The sequence below is a fragment of the Mastomys coucha genome, unplaced genomic scaffold (genome assembly GCF_008632895.1).
Source record: "Mastomys coucha isolate ucsf_1 unplaced genomic scaffold, UCSF_Mcou_1 pScaffold1, whole genome shotgun sequence".
NCBI classification, from domain to species: domain Eukaryota; kingdom Metazoa; phylum Chordata; class Mammalia; order Rodentia; family Muridae; genus Mastomys; species Mastomys coucha.
The window spans coordinates 33,636,629-33,652,895 of NW_022196891.1; the positions used below are offsets into that span (position 1 = coordinate 33,636,629).

The 16,267-nt window shown below is 43.4% G+C and overlaps 1 protein-coding gene across 3 annotated transcripts in view; it reads right to left on the reverse strand.

The window, feature by feature from the left end:
• Nr5a2 (nuclear receptor subfamily 5 group A member 2) overlaps positions 1 to 16,267 on the reverse strand; it is a 110,784-nt gene that overhangs the window by 90,117 nt on the left and 4,400 nt on the right. For all 3 annotated transcript variants that reach the window (XM_031384064.1, XM_031384067.1, XM_031384072.1), the window contains exons 3-4: positions 14,752 to 14,893; positions 11,883 to 12,523 (exon numbers count right to left, since the gene is read on the reverse strand). In XM_031384064.1, the coding sequence (XP_031239924.1) occupies positions 11,883 to 12,523; positions 14,752 to 14,893 (783 nt within the window). The remainder of the gene's footprint in view (positions 1 to 11,882; positions 12,524 to 14,751; positions 14,894 to 16,267) is intronic.

A 16,267-nucleotide genomic window follows, 5' to 3' on the forward strand; every position in this document is an offset into this window, starting at 1 on the left:
CCTGTCTAAAAAAAAAAACAAAAAAACAAAAAAACAAAACAAAAAACAAAAAAAAAGGAAAAGAAGGAGGGAGGGAGGGGGGAGGGAGGGAAGAAAGGAGGGAGGAAGGAAGGAAGGAAGGGAAAGTAAAGAAATTCTTTCAACTTCATTTGCTATACTTCTCTGGGGTCAAGGGTGCCCCCTGGCACGTGGTCCCGCTGTGGAAGGTCCTGCTGTGGAAGGTCCCACTGTGGAAGGCCAGTTTCTTCTCTGCTGTGATCAGGAAGGACAGACACCAGGCCTGAACTCTGCCTGTGGCACTCTGGTTGCACAGTAAAGGGCGAGTTTTAGACCAGTGGTTCCCAACCTTCCTACTGTTGGGTTAACACAGTTAGTCATGTTGGGGTGACCCCCAACCATGAAATTATCTCATTGCTACTTCATAATTGTAATTTTGCTATTGGTATGAATCGTAATGTAGCTATCTGATATGCAGTCTATCTGATATTTAGACCTCAGGGGTTCACAACCCATATGTAAGTGGAGAACCACTGCTTTAGGTGAATTATATTCATATAAAGGAAAAGCTTTGTACAAAATCAAAATTTTGTCTGGATCATGATTGGGTGTAAAGTTAATCCTTAGTGACGTACAGCCCAAGGGGCATCTCTCAGTCTCTAGGGCAATGTGCTCTGAGATGGCCAAATGACAGCCCTCAATGGTCCCGTGAACTTTAGACTTGTAATCTCTCTCCCAAAGGGTTTGGCTATTCCTTTAGACTAGACCATACATGAACTGGGCTGGGAAATAGTACCATGTTAGAGTGCTCTCACCTAGCTCTTAGGAGGCTCTGGGCTCAAAGCCCCAGCACAGCCATCATTTTAAAAAAAGAAAATCAGAGAGTTAGGTAATTCATATGGCATATGAAGATGATTCTGAAGGAAGGTAAAAGGAAGTGAGCATAGGCAGCAACCTGTAGGACTGGGTGGATATGTGGCTGAAAGAACTGCATTGGAATCTGTTGCCATGCATGGAATGGAAACCTGCCGCTATCTGAAAACAAGAGTGGATTTTCTTTACTTAGCTCTCACTCGTCCATTCCCTAGAAGACAGGAATTTCAAAGTTGCTTTTGTATGAGTGGCACGGACCCCATCTGCCCACCCTGCCAAGCCTGATACCCACCCCCCTCTCTCTCTCTCTTTTTCTCTCTCTCTCTCTCTCTGGCTCATCAGTGGGAATTACATAAAAACCATGAGTCCCTCTATGCACCCTCTATGGACAATGACCCAGTAGAAGATTTGGAAGGAACTGCAAGGTGTGGCGGGTCTCTGGGACTATCTACTCATCTGCCAACCTCAAGAGACTGCCGTCTTCCACTCTCCACCAGAGAGAGGGTGAGAGAACATAGAGCCAAGGGCAGCGGTCAGAAACCACTAGGTTCCCTATCCTGCACTGAAGGATAAGGAAACCCGCAGGCCCTGGGATCTAAGGCAACATAAAGAATAAAGGAAGCTGAGGAGGAAGATGAGTCTGGATGGCTGAGAGAGTAGAAAAATAGTAAGGCCAATGATCCAGACTAGGCTAGAAGCCCAGGCAGCCAGCAGGGCTCCCAACCTCCTGGCTGTCCAAGCTCTATCTGGCCCGAGACAACCTAGGATCAGGTTTTTGGTGTCAGACATTAGAGAAACAGCCAAAATGCTAGAGGAAGTAATGGACTGTCTGTGCTTGTGCTTGGTTACAGGTGATGTTCTTGGGTTAGAGATGGATGGATGGCCCTAGCTCCAAGAGTAGTTTAAATGCCCAATCTCCATGCAGCCATTCTGTAAATGGATGTTGAGTTCTTGTGTGGTCTACTTCCCAAGCTTCGGAAGAACAAGTCAGAGTAAAATCATTCTCCAGTTAGCCCAGGAAATAAAAGGATCTATTGCACTTCACAGGTTTGGGGGGAGGGGGGACAAAGTCCTTCCACAGTACATGAACGGGTGTCAAGTGTGAGTCATGTTTGCTGGTTTCACTAGTCTGCTACCCATGGATGCATGGTACACACAAGGACCCAGGGGATCCCACCCCGCTAGCCCCCACCCGGAGGAACTCATACTAACAGGTGGGCAATCCGTGGATGAATGAGCTAGTTAAGTATGTGCTCTGCTGGGCAAGGGCAAGCCTTAGAGGAAGTCTTAAGCACACTGACTAATTGTTCTCAGCAAGCAGGCATGGACAGAACTGCTTCTAAGTAGACAAACTGACAAATGCACCATTTCTACTGCATATTCAGCAAGGAAGTAGTACTGGTCCCTGGAGGCTGGAGAGGGCAGAGAAAGCTCACCCAGGTGTTCATGAATTTAAGGACCCCCACCCAGCTACCTCACACCTGCTACTCACACCTTCACACCTACTACCCACACCTGCTACCTCACACCTGCTACCCACACCTGCTACCCGTACCTGCTACCCATACCTGCTACCCGTACCTGCTACCCGTACCTGCTACCCACACCTGCTACCCACACCAGCTACCTCACACTGCTACCCACACCTGCTACCCACACTTGGTACCCACACCTGCTACCTCACACCTGCTACCCACACCTGATACCCTCTCTGTGCCTGCAGGTGTGGGCCACTTTACAAGAAAAGCTGTTCCCAGAACAGGCTCCCCGTTCCCCATGCAGACACCTGTCTATTCTGATGCAAGCTTAGAGTATGGCTCTACACTCAATTTCCTACAACGAGCTCCCTTACTTGAAGGAACAAAATTAAAAGAGCAATGGATTTCCATATCCTTGAGTCAACTTAGAGAAGGGTCCCTCTGCAGTGAAAAGCATCAAGTCTAGAACTCACACGACAGTGGTGACAGTCAGGATATAGCCTACATTTTACGTCCGAAGGACTTTATATAGTTGTCTTAATATCACTACTCAAGTTTTAACTGTGCATCTGAATCAGTAAATGCCTTGGGTCTTAATGTCATTGTATAAACCACTGCTTCTCAACCTTCCTAAGGCTTTGAGCCTTTAATACAGTTCCTCATGTTGTGATGACTCCAAACCATAACATTATATTTTTGCTACTTTGTTATTCCCACACCAGGCCTTGAGGTAAGATGGCCCTCAGAGTTCCCCATACCCCATTCCTTTCTGTCCCCCATTGCTCCCATTCTCCTGGGACCTCCTAGCTGATTCAGTTAAGATACATCATTTTAGGAATACATTTTTGGACTAAAAGGACCAATTTGTTTTAAAAACAACAACAACAAAAACAAAAGGAATAGATTTGGGCCTGAAAAAGACACTGGTTAAGACAGGGCTGTCCCTGTGACCCCCAGTACACTCCTGGTCTCCTGCCTCAGGCTTCCATGGGCTGGCATTATATGTGCTACCGTGTCCAGCTTATAATATCTTTTTACTAAACAATTAGCTCATATCCCTATAGACTAGTAATCTTCGAAGTGTGTTGAGGGACAGGGGGAATGTATCCTCTAGAATTAATATCTTATACATGAACTGTGACCCAAACTTAGTTCTATTTCTCTTTGAACAAAAAGAGACTCCAGAAGCTGGCCACAGTAGGAGCCTGGAGTGGTAGACCAGGCTGAGATCCCAACTCTTTAGAGGCAAGAGATAGAGAAGTTAAGGCTGGCTTGAGCTAGTGTTTTAAGGCTGAGGCCAACCTAAGCTACAGGAGTCCTTCTCTCAAGAAACTAGAGCAAAAGGCAGGTAAGGTGTGTTATACTTTACCATGAGCTGTCAACCCTGCACTTTCTATAGTGTAGACCCAATAAAAATCAGTGCTCTTTCACCTGACCTCAGGAAACCTGCCCATTCTCATCACATGCGTGCCCCCCACACACATCTGACAAGGCCTTCCCTGTTACTCTTGGATTTCTCAGCTGCGACTTCTATACAGACGCCCTCCCCATATTCAAGTATTACAGATAGACTAAGATGGGAGATTTGCTGGCTGTATAAACAAAGCCATCAAGAAGTTAAGATGCTGACTTCAGAACAAGAAGTTTTTTCTTGGAGAAATGCTGGCTTTCCAGGAAGGATCTGTGCCTGTGATTATGACGAGTTCGATGAGCTGTGCAGCCTCCCAAGTTCAATGAGCTCAGGAGGTTAAATGGAGCTTGCAGCTTGCAAAACAAAGCAATTTAATCTGTCTCTCTCTCTCTCTCTCTCTCTCTCTCTCTCTCTCTCTCTCTCTCTGTGTGTGTGTGTGTGTGTGTGTGTGTGTGTCTTTGCTAGGTTGTTTTTGAGAAAGGGTCTCTCTGTGTAGCCCTAGCTGTCATGGAACTCACTATGTATACACCAGGCTGGCCTTGATCTCAGAGATCCACATGAATCATCACACATCTAGCCTTAATTCTATTATTTTAAAGTATCTGAGAATCATAAGAAAAGCAGATCAAGGTGGAGTAGAGAAGGGGGCTTGCTAAAAGGGACTTATAGGAACTGTGTGGTAACAGAATTGCTCATATGCCTGCACCCTAAGGATGATAAACCCTAAGGAAGGGATGTTAAGTTGTATTTTAATCAAAAGAAGTCACTAGTATATGGAGGCTTCAATGTGTCTTTTGTTTTGGGAGACAAGGTCTTACTACGTAAGCGAGCTGGCCTCGAACTCACAATCCTCTTGCCTCAGACTCCTTAGTGCATCATCGTGCCTGACAGCTTGTGGCACTGTCATGGCATCCCTGAAGAACACAGGTGTAGAAGCTGGAGAGATGGCTCAACAGGTACAGGGACCTGCCATCCAAACAGCCTAGCAGAGAAGTATGGGGTAAACGTGAGAAGTGGAACTGTCTCCTGAACGTTGCTATGTGCACACACAAATAAAGTAACTTTAAAGATTCCAAAATATACAAACAGATGAAGATTATCCCTCAGCACTGCCTGATGGGCATGTTCGACTGTCCCACCAACCTACTAACCAGAGCACAAAGCAGGAGTACTAAGAGCTGACCCCTCTGGTCTACAGTGAGAAGCAAACACAGGTATTCACACCCCTCACCATCACAGGCTTGCTTCAGATCACCCTGTAAGCTGAAAACCCGAAAGAGATGGATCTGACAGGTGGGGTGAGGGATGCGGGATGCCGGATGCCATACCTGCTGGCTTATCAACTCACCAGCTTTACAAAGATGAAGAAAATATCCCTGTCCAACTCTAGTGAAGGAAACAGTCTCCCCCTGCCTTGGAAACTGCCCTGTCATTGTGAATCTGGATGTAATGTATTTATTTTATTGGCTTTTTGTTTTGTTTTGATGAGCAACCAGTGGTATCATTTAATTGGCTTTGAGAAATTTGATAGGAAAAAAAATAAGATTGAAAGTTTCTTTCTTTGCCACCTTATTAATGTCTTTCACCCAAAAGTGAAAACAAAGGTAGGTAGGTGAACTGTGTGCCTAAGGTCCTGGAACCTGGATGACTGTACCAGTCCAGGCAAGGCAGAAAGCCAAGTGGGAGGTGGAATGAGATACATAGGCAGGCTCCTATGTCCCCCTTGTACCCCCCCCCCCCAAACACACACACACAAGATGGGGACTGAGAGTGAGGGGAAGAACTAACCTTAATAAAGAATAGGGGAGGGAGAGATGGCTCCCTGGTTGAGTACTTCACACTCTTACAGAGGACCCAGCACTTACCTCAGATGGTTCACAACTACTTGTAACACCACCTCTAGACCCCTGCTAGAGTGCAACTGTACTCAAATGTTCACCTCCTTACATAGACGCACACATGAATATTTGTAATTTAAATTAAAATGAATCTTTTAAAAATGTTTCTAAAATTGGGGCAGCTCCAATACAACAAGTGTATTGGTTGGGAAAGGTGAACTATGAACTGTAGGCTGGTAGTCTGGTCTGGTGGCATATAGTGGTAATCTCAGCGCCTGAGAGGCAGAGAGAGGCAGAGAGAGAGGCAGAGTGAGGCAGAGTGAGGCAGAAAGAGGCAGAGAGAGGCAGAGTGAGGCAGAGTGAGGCAGAGAGAGAGAGAGGCAGAGAGAGGCAGAGAGAGGCAGAGGCAGAGAGAGGCAGAGGCAGAGAGAGGCAGAGGCAGAGAGAGGCAGAGGCAGAGAGAGGCAGAGAAAGGCAGAGAGGGGCAGAGAGAGGCAGAGAAGCAGAGGAAGAGAGAGGCAGAGGCAGAGAGAGGCAGAGTGAGGCAGAGAGGCAGAGAAAGGCAGGTGAATCTCTGTGAGGCTGAGGCCAGCCTGGTCTACACAGAGTTCTAGGCCAGCTTTGGTTACATAGTAAGACCCCATCTCAAAAAGGGAAAGACTGGGAGATAAATGTTAAAAATAAATGCAGCCCTGCTTAGAAATTCTGTAATGGATCAGAAAAAAATAAAAAGAAAGAAATCTTAGCCCCAGCCTTTGCTGTTTTGATTTAGAGAAAACCACACTAAAAACCTGCCTTCGACATGACTGAATTCCTTTGACACAAACTCCCCAAGTCTCTGAGACCTATTTTCCACAGAAATGCTAGTTACGAGTTGCAGTCAGGATTAATTTAGACTTTTTTCTTCCTACATGTATCAGAATCATTCATGGAGGGGAAGTTCTTCTATATGCATTCCCAGAATCCTCTGAGGACATCTGGTCTCATTAAAAGATCAAATAGATACTCCAGATTCGTTAGTTGTTTGACAAAGTGGGAATTGTTTTCTCACTGTACTCATGTTTATGAGATAGATATTCAAGTCACAGGTGATGTAGGTAATGGAGGAAGTGGAACATCTTCCTTCCCTGGGAAGGACAGCAGGATGGAGATGTCCTGAGCACAGACCATTTAAAGTTCAGAGGATTACGTTTCATGTCTCCGGCTGACATGTGAGCTGGACTCTAATCCCTTTCTTGTTCTGCCCATCTTCTCTGGGAGAAGGAACACAAACTGCACATACCTTGCCCCCAGGACGAAAGAACAGAACAGAACCAGGTCTGGCCATCTGCCTAAGTGTGGACTCGTGGATTCACAGGGCCTGAGTGCCATAGACTCTGCTTACTGAGTGTTTGCAAGGCCCAGAAGCACTAGCCAGGAGATCTCCATGAAATGGTTCCCCAGTGGCTGAAAAGAATTATCGAGGCTTTCTACAGTGAGTCAGTCCCTCCCCAGGGTTGTCTGGGCTCAGGGAAAACCTGTCTTGCTGATTATTAGTGATTTAATGGCAGCGGTGATGGACTTCTGAGAACCCAGAGATCCACTCTAGCTTTACTGGCAAAGGTCTGTGCTCTGGGAGTCAAAGGTCATGGTGCTTGTGTGCATGCGTCAGTTGTCTGTCTCTCTCTGCATGTCTCTGTCTGTCTCTGTGTGTGTGGTGTGTGGGGGTACATGCACACTAAGGAGCGATACACATTAATTCTCATTCTCTGACCGTGACTCTGAGCCTCAGTTCTACCTTCACTAGGGGTAGCCGCACTCTTCTGCCTCTCTTCTTTCATATGAAGAGTCTAGAGAGACTGCTTGGAGATGACGTGTTGCTTCTGATCCCCCAGAACACATGTAAAAAGCTGAGTGTGTAAGACAGACAGCCTGCCATTGCAGGGCAGGAGGAAGAGACAGAAAATCTGGAGCAAGCTGGCTAGCCAGCCTCACTGTTTGCACTGGATTCTGGAGAAACCCTGCCTGGATATATAAGTTGGAGAGGCATGGAAGAAAACACAGGACCACAAACACTGGCCAACACACACACACACAGACATGTGGACATGCAATTGCATACATGCAAAGATGAATACACATATGCACAACCATGCACACATTAAAACAGAGAAAGGGGGAGGGAGGTGGTGGCTGTTATGTAATTCTTATCACCTTTGGCTCTGAAAACGTTGGCAAAATCTTGCTAGACAAAATCTAGCTAGGCAATGAGAACCATGGGCTGCATTTGTGCTTTCTTCAAAAGTGACAGAAGGCATAATATTACTTTTTCTATTAGATGTCATCCGTTAGGACTGAGGCCAAAGTTGTTTATGAGAGTGAGAGACAAACCAGCTGAGGTGTGTGTGTGCCCCTCATCCTCTTTCATCTTCCAATTGTGTTTTCTATAGCTCAACTTCTAATCTCAACACGGAGGCTTTGAGATTCCCTTTTCAGATACGAAGCAAAACTGCCCACAGGCCCTTCTGTTCCTGCAACTAGTAAAGAAAATCTGTTCTCCCCTTTTGAGATGGCAGGAAGTGTAACTTGTCCCATGGTGTGATCAAGAGGTTGTTTGCATAATTGCCTTATTATCCTATTCTCTTCCAGGAGCTTTCTGTCCCCTAAATGTGTCACTTGATGGACAATTTGCTGTAACACTAACAAGAACATGACAAGTGTTTAAAGTTGACCACTCATCTTCCCAGATGAGACTTAAAAGTCACAACTTCAACAAAAGGAATGAAGACTGTAGGCTGTAGGCATGTCTTCCAGCCTAAGCCAGAAGAGGCAGTGAGTGGTGACAGGTAGGTGACAGCCAAGTGGACAGTCCACAGAACCTTTCCCGGAGGAATACTTCTTGAACTTTGGGTCATGTGTGATTAGTGGGTCATGAAAGCAACTTAGTGGATCACGACCAGAATCAAAAGCAAAACAAAGCATGAAGTAGACGAGAGTGAAGCAGAATAAAGTCCTAGAATAAGTCTATTAAAAGTAGATTGCAGACGATCATGGGAAACCTGGCTTTAAGGATGTGCATCTGTGCATGCATGTGTGTGAATGTATGAGACTGTGGGGGGGGGGTGTGTGTGTGGTATGTGTATATATGTGTGTGAATGTATGAGATGTGTGTGGTTTGTGTATGTGTGTGTCAATGTATGAGAGGTGTGTGCTTATATGTGTGTGAATGTATGAGATGTATGTGTATATGTGTATGAATGTATGAGATATGTGTGTGTGATATGTGTGTCTGTGTGTGAATGTATGAGATGTGTGTGTGGTGTGTGTGCTTGTATGAATGTATGAGATGTGTTTGGTGTGTCTGTGTGTAAATGTATGAGATGTGTGTGGTGTGTCTGTGTGTGAATGTATGAGATGTGTTTGGTATGTCTGTGTGTGAATGTATGAGATGTGTTTGGTATACCATGCCCCAATGTGAGTATTACCTACTATGAGTCATGCTTTAAGCTTTGCAAACTATATGCCTTGTGCTGATTTCAGAGGACTTGCTCTGTTTTTTGACAACGTAAATTTATATACAAGTAGAAGCGTAATTCTCCTTTCACAGCAATGCTTAAGCGATCCTGAAGTTATCCCAAGCTCTACCATTGATTCTCTGAAGAAGACTTAAGCTGAGTGGGTCCAGGTTGTCTGCCCTGTTGGAGAAGTCCCTACCCCTCCTAGGTACCCAGGAGTTTTTATGTTCTTACTTTTCAATCTACTTCCTATGATGATAGCCTGCCAAGCACACATTAAACAACAGGGGTAAAGATGTCAGTGCCCCATTGCAAACCAAGATATGGACATGTCATGCCATTGGAAAGAATTGCACTCCAAAATTTAGCTGAAAGGGAAGGACATTCAAAAACTGTCCTTTTTTCAGGCCGGGCAGTGGTGGTACACACCTTTAATCCCAGCACTTGGGAGGCAGAGGCAGGTGGATTTCTGAGTTTGAGGCCAGCCTGGTCTACAGAGTGAGTTCCAGGACAGCCTGGGCTACACAGAGAAACCTTATCTTGGAAAAACAAAAAACAAAAACAATAACAAAAACAAACAAACAAACAAAAAACCTGACCATTTTCCCAGTGCTCTTGAAGTCTAACCTATGATTAGAGCATTCATATACCCTGTAACGTTTTCTTTTGTGCATATAAACAACCATTATTTTGTTGATGATTTTTATAACATATCTCTTTAGCTGTCTTTCTAATAGAAATGTTTCGCTTTTTTGTTGTTTTATTTTTGAGACAGGGTCTCAGTCTGTAACCCAGGCTAGCATAGAACTTCTGCGTAAACTGGCTGGCCTTGAACTCAGAACCTTCTGGGTACTAGGATTACAAGCAGATGCCTCCATACCAGGTGTTTTGTTTTGTTTTGTTTTGTTTTTTAAGGAATTATAGACAAAACCATCTTATTACAGGCTTTAGGGGAAAGTACCTTTATCTCATTCAATTTTATATTCATCTTACACAACTTAACGTTACTTGGCAACTTTGGGTATTGCCTTGACTGTTCACTACAATCCAATCAGAGCATCCTGTAACCCTTGGTGAATACTGTTTCCTGGTGCCAAACTAAGAGAATAATGTAAGACCCAGTACAAGACTGTGTTCCATAAAGACAAGCCTTTCAAACAGCTAGGATAATTTAAAGAAAATCGCTCTTTACTGTGCCCGGAGCGTGTCAGACCTGCAGCGTGTGCTTCTGTATGCTCTCATTCGTGTCTTTCCTTGCAGAACCACCTCAGCACAAGCACCGACCTCTCCAGCCCCCTCCGCAGCACATGCAAAGTTTTGCAGATGAGAAGAGCGAGTCGTGGCAGCACTGAACCTTGCCTGCGGCAGACGCGGCTATATACCGACCAAGAAGACATCTCCCAGCTACATACAGTTCACCTGACTGCCCCTTTATCCATCACTTCAGCTTTCAGCAACAGCTAAAAAACACTTTCATTTTTAAAGACCTGATGTGTCCCCCCTAGGGCCATGGCTATGAATGCGAAAGTACCCGGAATGTTAAGTGTTTCGGTTTAGCGTTCTAAAGAATGAATGCTCTATCATAGAGCGGTTCTCTACTTACTCTGAAAGCACCTGGTCTGATGGTGCTAACATCAATGTGCTCTGCTTGGCCTCTGCAGCCTGGTCTTTGGCATCAGCCACATTTCTATATAGCAACAAAGGCCAGTGGAGTAACCAGCAGGATGCATTCTAAGTGCATGCTGGTAGTGTTTTATTGACATCTTTTTAGATCCAATCAGGTCATTTTGACCTCTTTAGACCCAGTCTGGTGATTCCACACACATACTTCTGTAACATCTGTGAAAAACATTCTTCACCCGCAGCTTCTTTACTCTCTCTGTATGTACAGCACATTTTAATGACATGCACCCTCGGTTAGCAGGAGGCACAGAGACTCATTGTCATGGCTCCCACTAAGACAGCAAAAGCCGGACACTGACTTTTTTATAATGACAAAGGCTTAGAAGTCAAAATCAGGGTTTGCTTATATCAGGAATGGAATGACTGGTTACCAAATGTGGCTAGGTCTGTGCTCAGAATCCAAACTCCTAAATAACTTTCCTGTATTAATTTGGTCTTTAAGTTTCAGGAAATAAAATAATTACGTAGTTAAACATACATCCTTATGCAAACAAGTGCTGTATTCACAATGTACCAATCCATTTACTTAAAGCATAGGCATGCATGAGGAAGCCAGTAGACAAGCACTCACCACTGGCCTACAGCAGCGAGCATGTGCTCAGGAAACAATGGTTTGCCACCCTCCTGTCAGGGCCACCAGGCAGTAAACACCTACTGATGCTTCTAGGCAGTGGTGTCATTTGCACTGTCTTGGACCTGGACAGTTAAATACTGGTTCGGTCCTTTGAAAAGAAACCTTCAAGATTATATGAATATAGCTTATTTTCTGACTTGGTCACCTTATAAATAAATAGTTTAAGAGCTGTTTGATGCAGGACTTTTTTTTAGGAACCATCTCTGAGTTAAAAGGGATAAATGTGTTGTACTAGGAACAAAACAATACTTAATGTCACGTTAAACACCATCTCCCAATTAGGAGCTACACAGAGCGAAAGCCCTACCAAATCAAGTTATAATAACCCTACAGGGATGGTCACACATCTATTTCTTCTTTAAATCATACAAACAAAAGGAAAAACCTATTCTCAAGCACCAAGAACATAACCAACAGCCGCTAACCTAGCCAGCCTTCTCCTGAGAGAAGAGGGTTGGTCAGGATATGACATACCTTCAGCTCCCTGAAGAAGATACTGCTCCTGGCCCACTCAACAATGGAGAACAGGGTCTGGTCCGCCATTTTGCACAAAAGCCCAAAGGCGCTCAGCTTTTCCTGCCTGTTTCGGTTACTCTGCTCTTGCTGTAGATAAGTCATGATCTTGGCTTGAACTTGAGGCTCATCTGGTTCACACTTCAAAAGTTCCAGGATCAGGTGTGGGATGCTTGCCGGGGAACTCGTCTGGTAACCATCCATGTAGGAGTAGCCCATCATTGACTCAGGAGAGCTGGAGTAGGGATCAGGATACTCAGACTTGATGGCCCGACTAGGAAAGTGACCATATGGCTGGTAACCATGCAGGCTGCTGTGAGGTGGCATTGTCATGCTAATGGGAGATGTGACAAAGGGACTTCTGTCATAGTCTGTCGGAGGCAAGGCTACATGGCTCAGAGGTAGGCCTTTGGAGGCAGAGTGAATGTTCTGAATTGCAGAGGTCAAGTCTGAGGGCATTGCTTGAATCACCTGAGACATGGCTTCCAGCTTAAGTCCATTGGCTCGAATGAGGGCTTTCTTCTGCTGCTTCAGGGCCCTGTCTCTCTTGTACATTGGCCCAAATTTATTTCTGCCTCCTCGCATGCGGTCGGCTCTTACAGCTGTTGATAAGAGAAAGGAGGGATATATAATATATAAGAAGGGAGGAGTTAGTAGCATTTGAAAATGTTGACAATTGAAGTGTGTGTGTGTGTGTGTGTGTGTGTGTGTGTGTGTGGCAGGGTGGGGGGAGGGAGACGTATAAGCATTTTACTGTGAGATTCCACAGATATCCCAAGAGAACCGTCTTCCTTATCAATTCTTTCCTTCAGGAGGGTTGTTAATCAAAAACGTATTTAGGGTACCCAAGAAAACATTAGCCCTTTGTGGACTAGAGACCTTCCACAACAGATATTTAAAACTGGGGGTGGGGGGTGCCAGCTTCTAGTATACCAACTCTTGTCATGATTCTCATGGAAAACAACATTATATACCTACTGTGTATCTATCTGCATGTGTGCATCTGCATGTGTGCATCTGCCTTAGGGTCCTTCCTTCCTCTTTTTCTTTTTTAAAGAGAGTCAACCCCACTTCTGGATTAAATGCTTTTTCTTCATAACATCTTCCTCAATCCTCGTTCTTTGGGGCTACTCTGTTACAGAGGCTAGGTGCAGGCTCTTCTTGAAAAACCCCCTTTTACCTATACTTTGTGAATACACATCAGAAAAGCACCAAGCATGCTTTGAATTGAAGTGAATTAGACACAATTAAAACAAAGTCCTTTCCAAAGTTGTCCACAGGCTCTTCTGAGCCACAGTCGTGTGGAATCGGGGCCAAGCCTAATGAGTTAGCCAGAAGGGCCCACTGAGGCCACCCACAGTGGCCCATAGTAATTAGACAGAACCCAGCAACCACTGACAACCTGGGACCTGAGATTGCTGGAGGTCAAGCTTTTTGAGCTTTTTTAACCTTAGGTTTAACATTCACATTAAAAATTTACTATACATTCTAAATATCCAAAATTCTATACTAGATCATAAGAGTTTTTAATTTAGATAATTTATCAAATATTCTATTGTTCCATGACCATCAGTAAAGTACGGGTATAGCCATGGGCCACTCACACACAATTAGCACAGCATAACGTAGAGGTTAAAAGACACAATTTTTTTTCCTTCCTTAGAAAAAAAAAATCAAATGACATATTGTATGAAATTGCATCATTTATGTTTTAATATCACATCTTTTGCATTATTAAAACTCGTCTTAAAGTTAGCATCTTGCCACTATTTGGCAACTAAAAGGAACTGATGATAAAATTAATTAACATCAAATTACTTCTTTAGACTAACCAAAGTGGACACTTCTATTTGAAAAAACTTGTTAGCAATTTGGCAAAATTTATGCAAAAACACAAATTCTTTTTTTCTCCCATAAATTCCCCAAGAATGAGTTCTCTAGAGCGTAAAACCTCCAAATAAAAAAGTAGCTTGCGTTTTCCTTGATCAAATGAAGTACACTCTAGCATGGTGCTGGGTACCCCGCCATATTGTGTTATTTGCAGTCTGTTTAATCTGTGGAAGGCCAGCAGGTCAGAGGCTGGAAAATAGCAGCACACCGTAACAGTCATGAAGTACAAATTATTTACAGCAGTCACATATTAACTTCACTGGCTGCCAAGCTGAAGCCCGCTGCGCGCGCGTTCGTTTGGCAGTGAGAGTGACTCTGAAGGCCCGCTCACCATCACTATTGATCAAGAGCCCATTGCTCGGTATGTCTTCTGCTTCCTAGTTACTAAATTATATAGATTCAGTTATTACCTTTTTCTTTAAAACATATGTGTACTCTTTATGCTACTAAAGCCTGAAATTCTGTATAAGAAATCCCTTTTTACAATGAAAAAACTAACTTTTCTCAAGAACCATGAATTGTATAAATGAAACAGTGGCACAACCAGGCCAATTTTCTTAAAAACAAACAAACAAACAAAGAAAAAAAACAACTATGGCATCTTGATTTAAAAAAAATTAAAGGGTGATTTCATTTCATTTTTCACATTTTTGCAGATGAATTTGATTTGTTCTCAGTAGAACTGCTTCAGTTTTGTTGTTATTTTCAATATTAAGTGTATCACACCCCAAACTAAAGAGATGGGGAGAGGGACAATTTTCCTGCTTCTCTTTCTTTTCCCTGGTAGATGTTAGCATGCTTAAATGGCAGGCAATTCTACAGAGGAAATGTAAAGATCCTCTCCATCTCTGTCCTCCCGGGGCTAGAGAAACAGTGTCTCCCTGCTCCACACACAATGTTTCCAAGTCCATGTCCCAGGGGACTCCTGGCAGGCTCTTACCTTCCAGCTTCATTCCAACATCAATACATTTTTTGAAACGACAGTAGGGACAGCGTTTTCTCTGTGTTTTGTCAATTTGGCAATTCTGGTTCTCTATGCATGTGTACCTTTTTTGGTTTTGGACAGTTCGCTTAAAAAAACCCTGTAAGATAGAGAAAATAGTAAGATGGTAGAGTCTAACTCGCTTTTCTTCTTTTGTTTACTCTAAGGAAATCACCAGTAAGCCCTTTTATTGTGCCACTGAGCCCTTCTGTGGTCCTGCGGTTTAATTTCACATTTCAGCAAGACCGACCCTCAGCATCAATGCCAGGCCTCAGTGAAGACTTTTCTGGCCTCGGAATTATAGTCCCGAAGAATTACATCAATTTTGTACCATTTTGTTCCAACAGTCAGGGAAAAAAAATATACTCTATGTTGACCAATTTTTTTTTTAATCTGGTTTCCTATTAACATCCATGTTCCAAGCAGAGGTAAGTCATAGAATCCTGCCACATTGTTTTTAGGTAGTCTCATGCAATTTCAGTCACAAACCATTGTAAAAACTGAATAGCAAATACCTCAGATCTTTTACAAATGTCAACACTTGACAGTTAAAAGGAAAAAGGACTTCAAGAACAAAATGGGGAAATGTTCCTAAGGCCACTGGAACCCATTCAAGGGTGGGAGCTGTGTTTTAAGAATCCAACTAATGGAAAAGACATGCACACAGGCAGAGCTGTGTGTGTGTGCGCGCACAAGCCACAAAGCTGAGCTGCAGCATAGCCAGCCTGATCAGAAATGGAGTATGTATGGCTTTCGGATGACTAACTTCTCTACTAAGGTGGTATCCTTGCTTATTTGAGTGAGCACACACAAAAACAATCTGAATTTGTTGTGGAAAACAAAGGGGGATTTCCTAGCAAAGGTTTAAATAAATGCATTGAGTTTCTACTTTAAAGAAGATGTTAGGGGAAAATTAGAGAAAATTGAATTTATGGTGATTTTAAAAAAAAACTGACAGAAGTTTAAGGTCTTGACAAGATTATTAACAATTAAAGACATTGAACATATTCAAATTCCTCCTGCATTTGAATAAGTCATATAATACACTAATGAAAATTGTTCAATTAGAAACTAAAATCTGGTTTCTTGATACCTTGATTAAAAAAAATTCTTTTAAATTATGTTCAGAATCCATCAGCATGAAATCATACAGTTGGGAATTCAGACCTTCATGTCTTCTGGATTAAAGAAAAATGTTCCAACTTGAAGCACAGACTCCTCTCAAGTTAAAATGTACTTGGGTTATACTCTGTCATGTTTCCCTTTAAGAAGGATGCTTTAAATATATATAAGTCAAGTAAAATCAATATTTAGGACTTGTTAGAAATAAAGTCCTCCTATAGATACAGCACTGCACCACAATAAACTATTTTAAAGCCATGAGCCTGGCAGTTTCCTAGAGTATAGGCAGCTGCCTTTGGAACTAAATCAGACATATTTTAAGTACTAGTCTCTCTGTGACACTCCCCCCTCC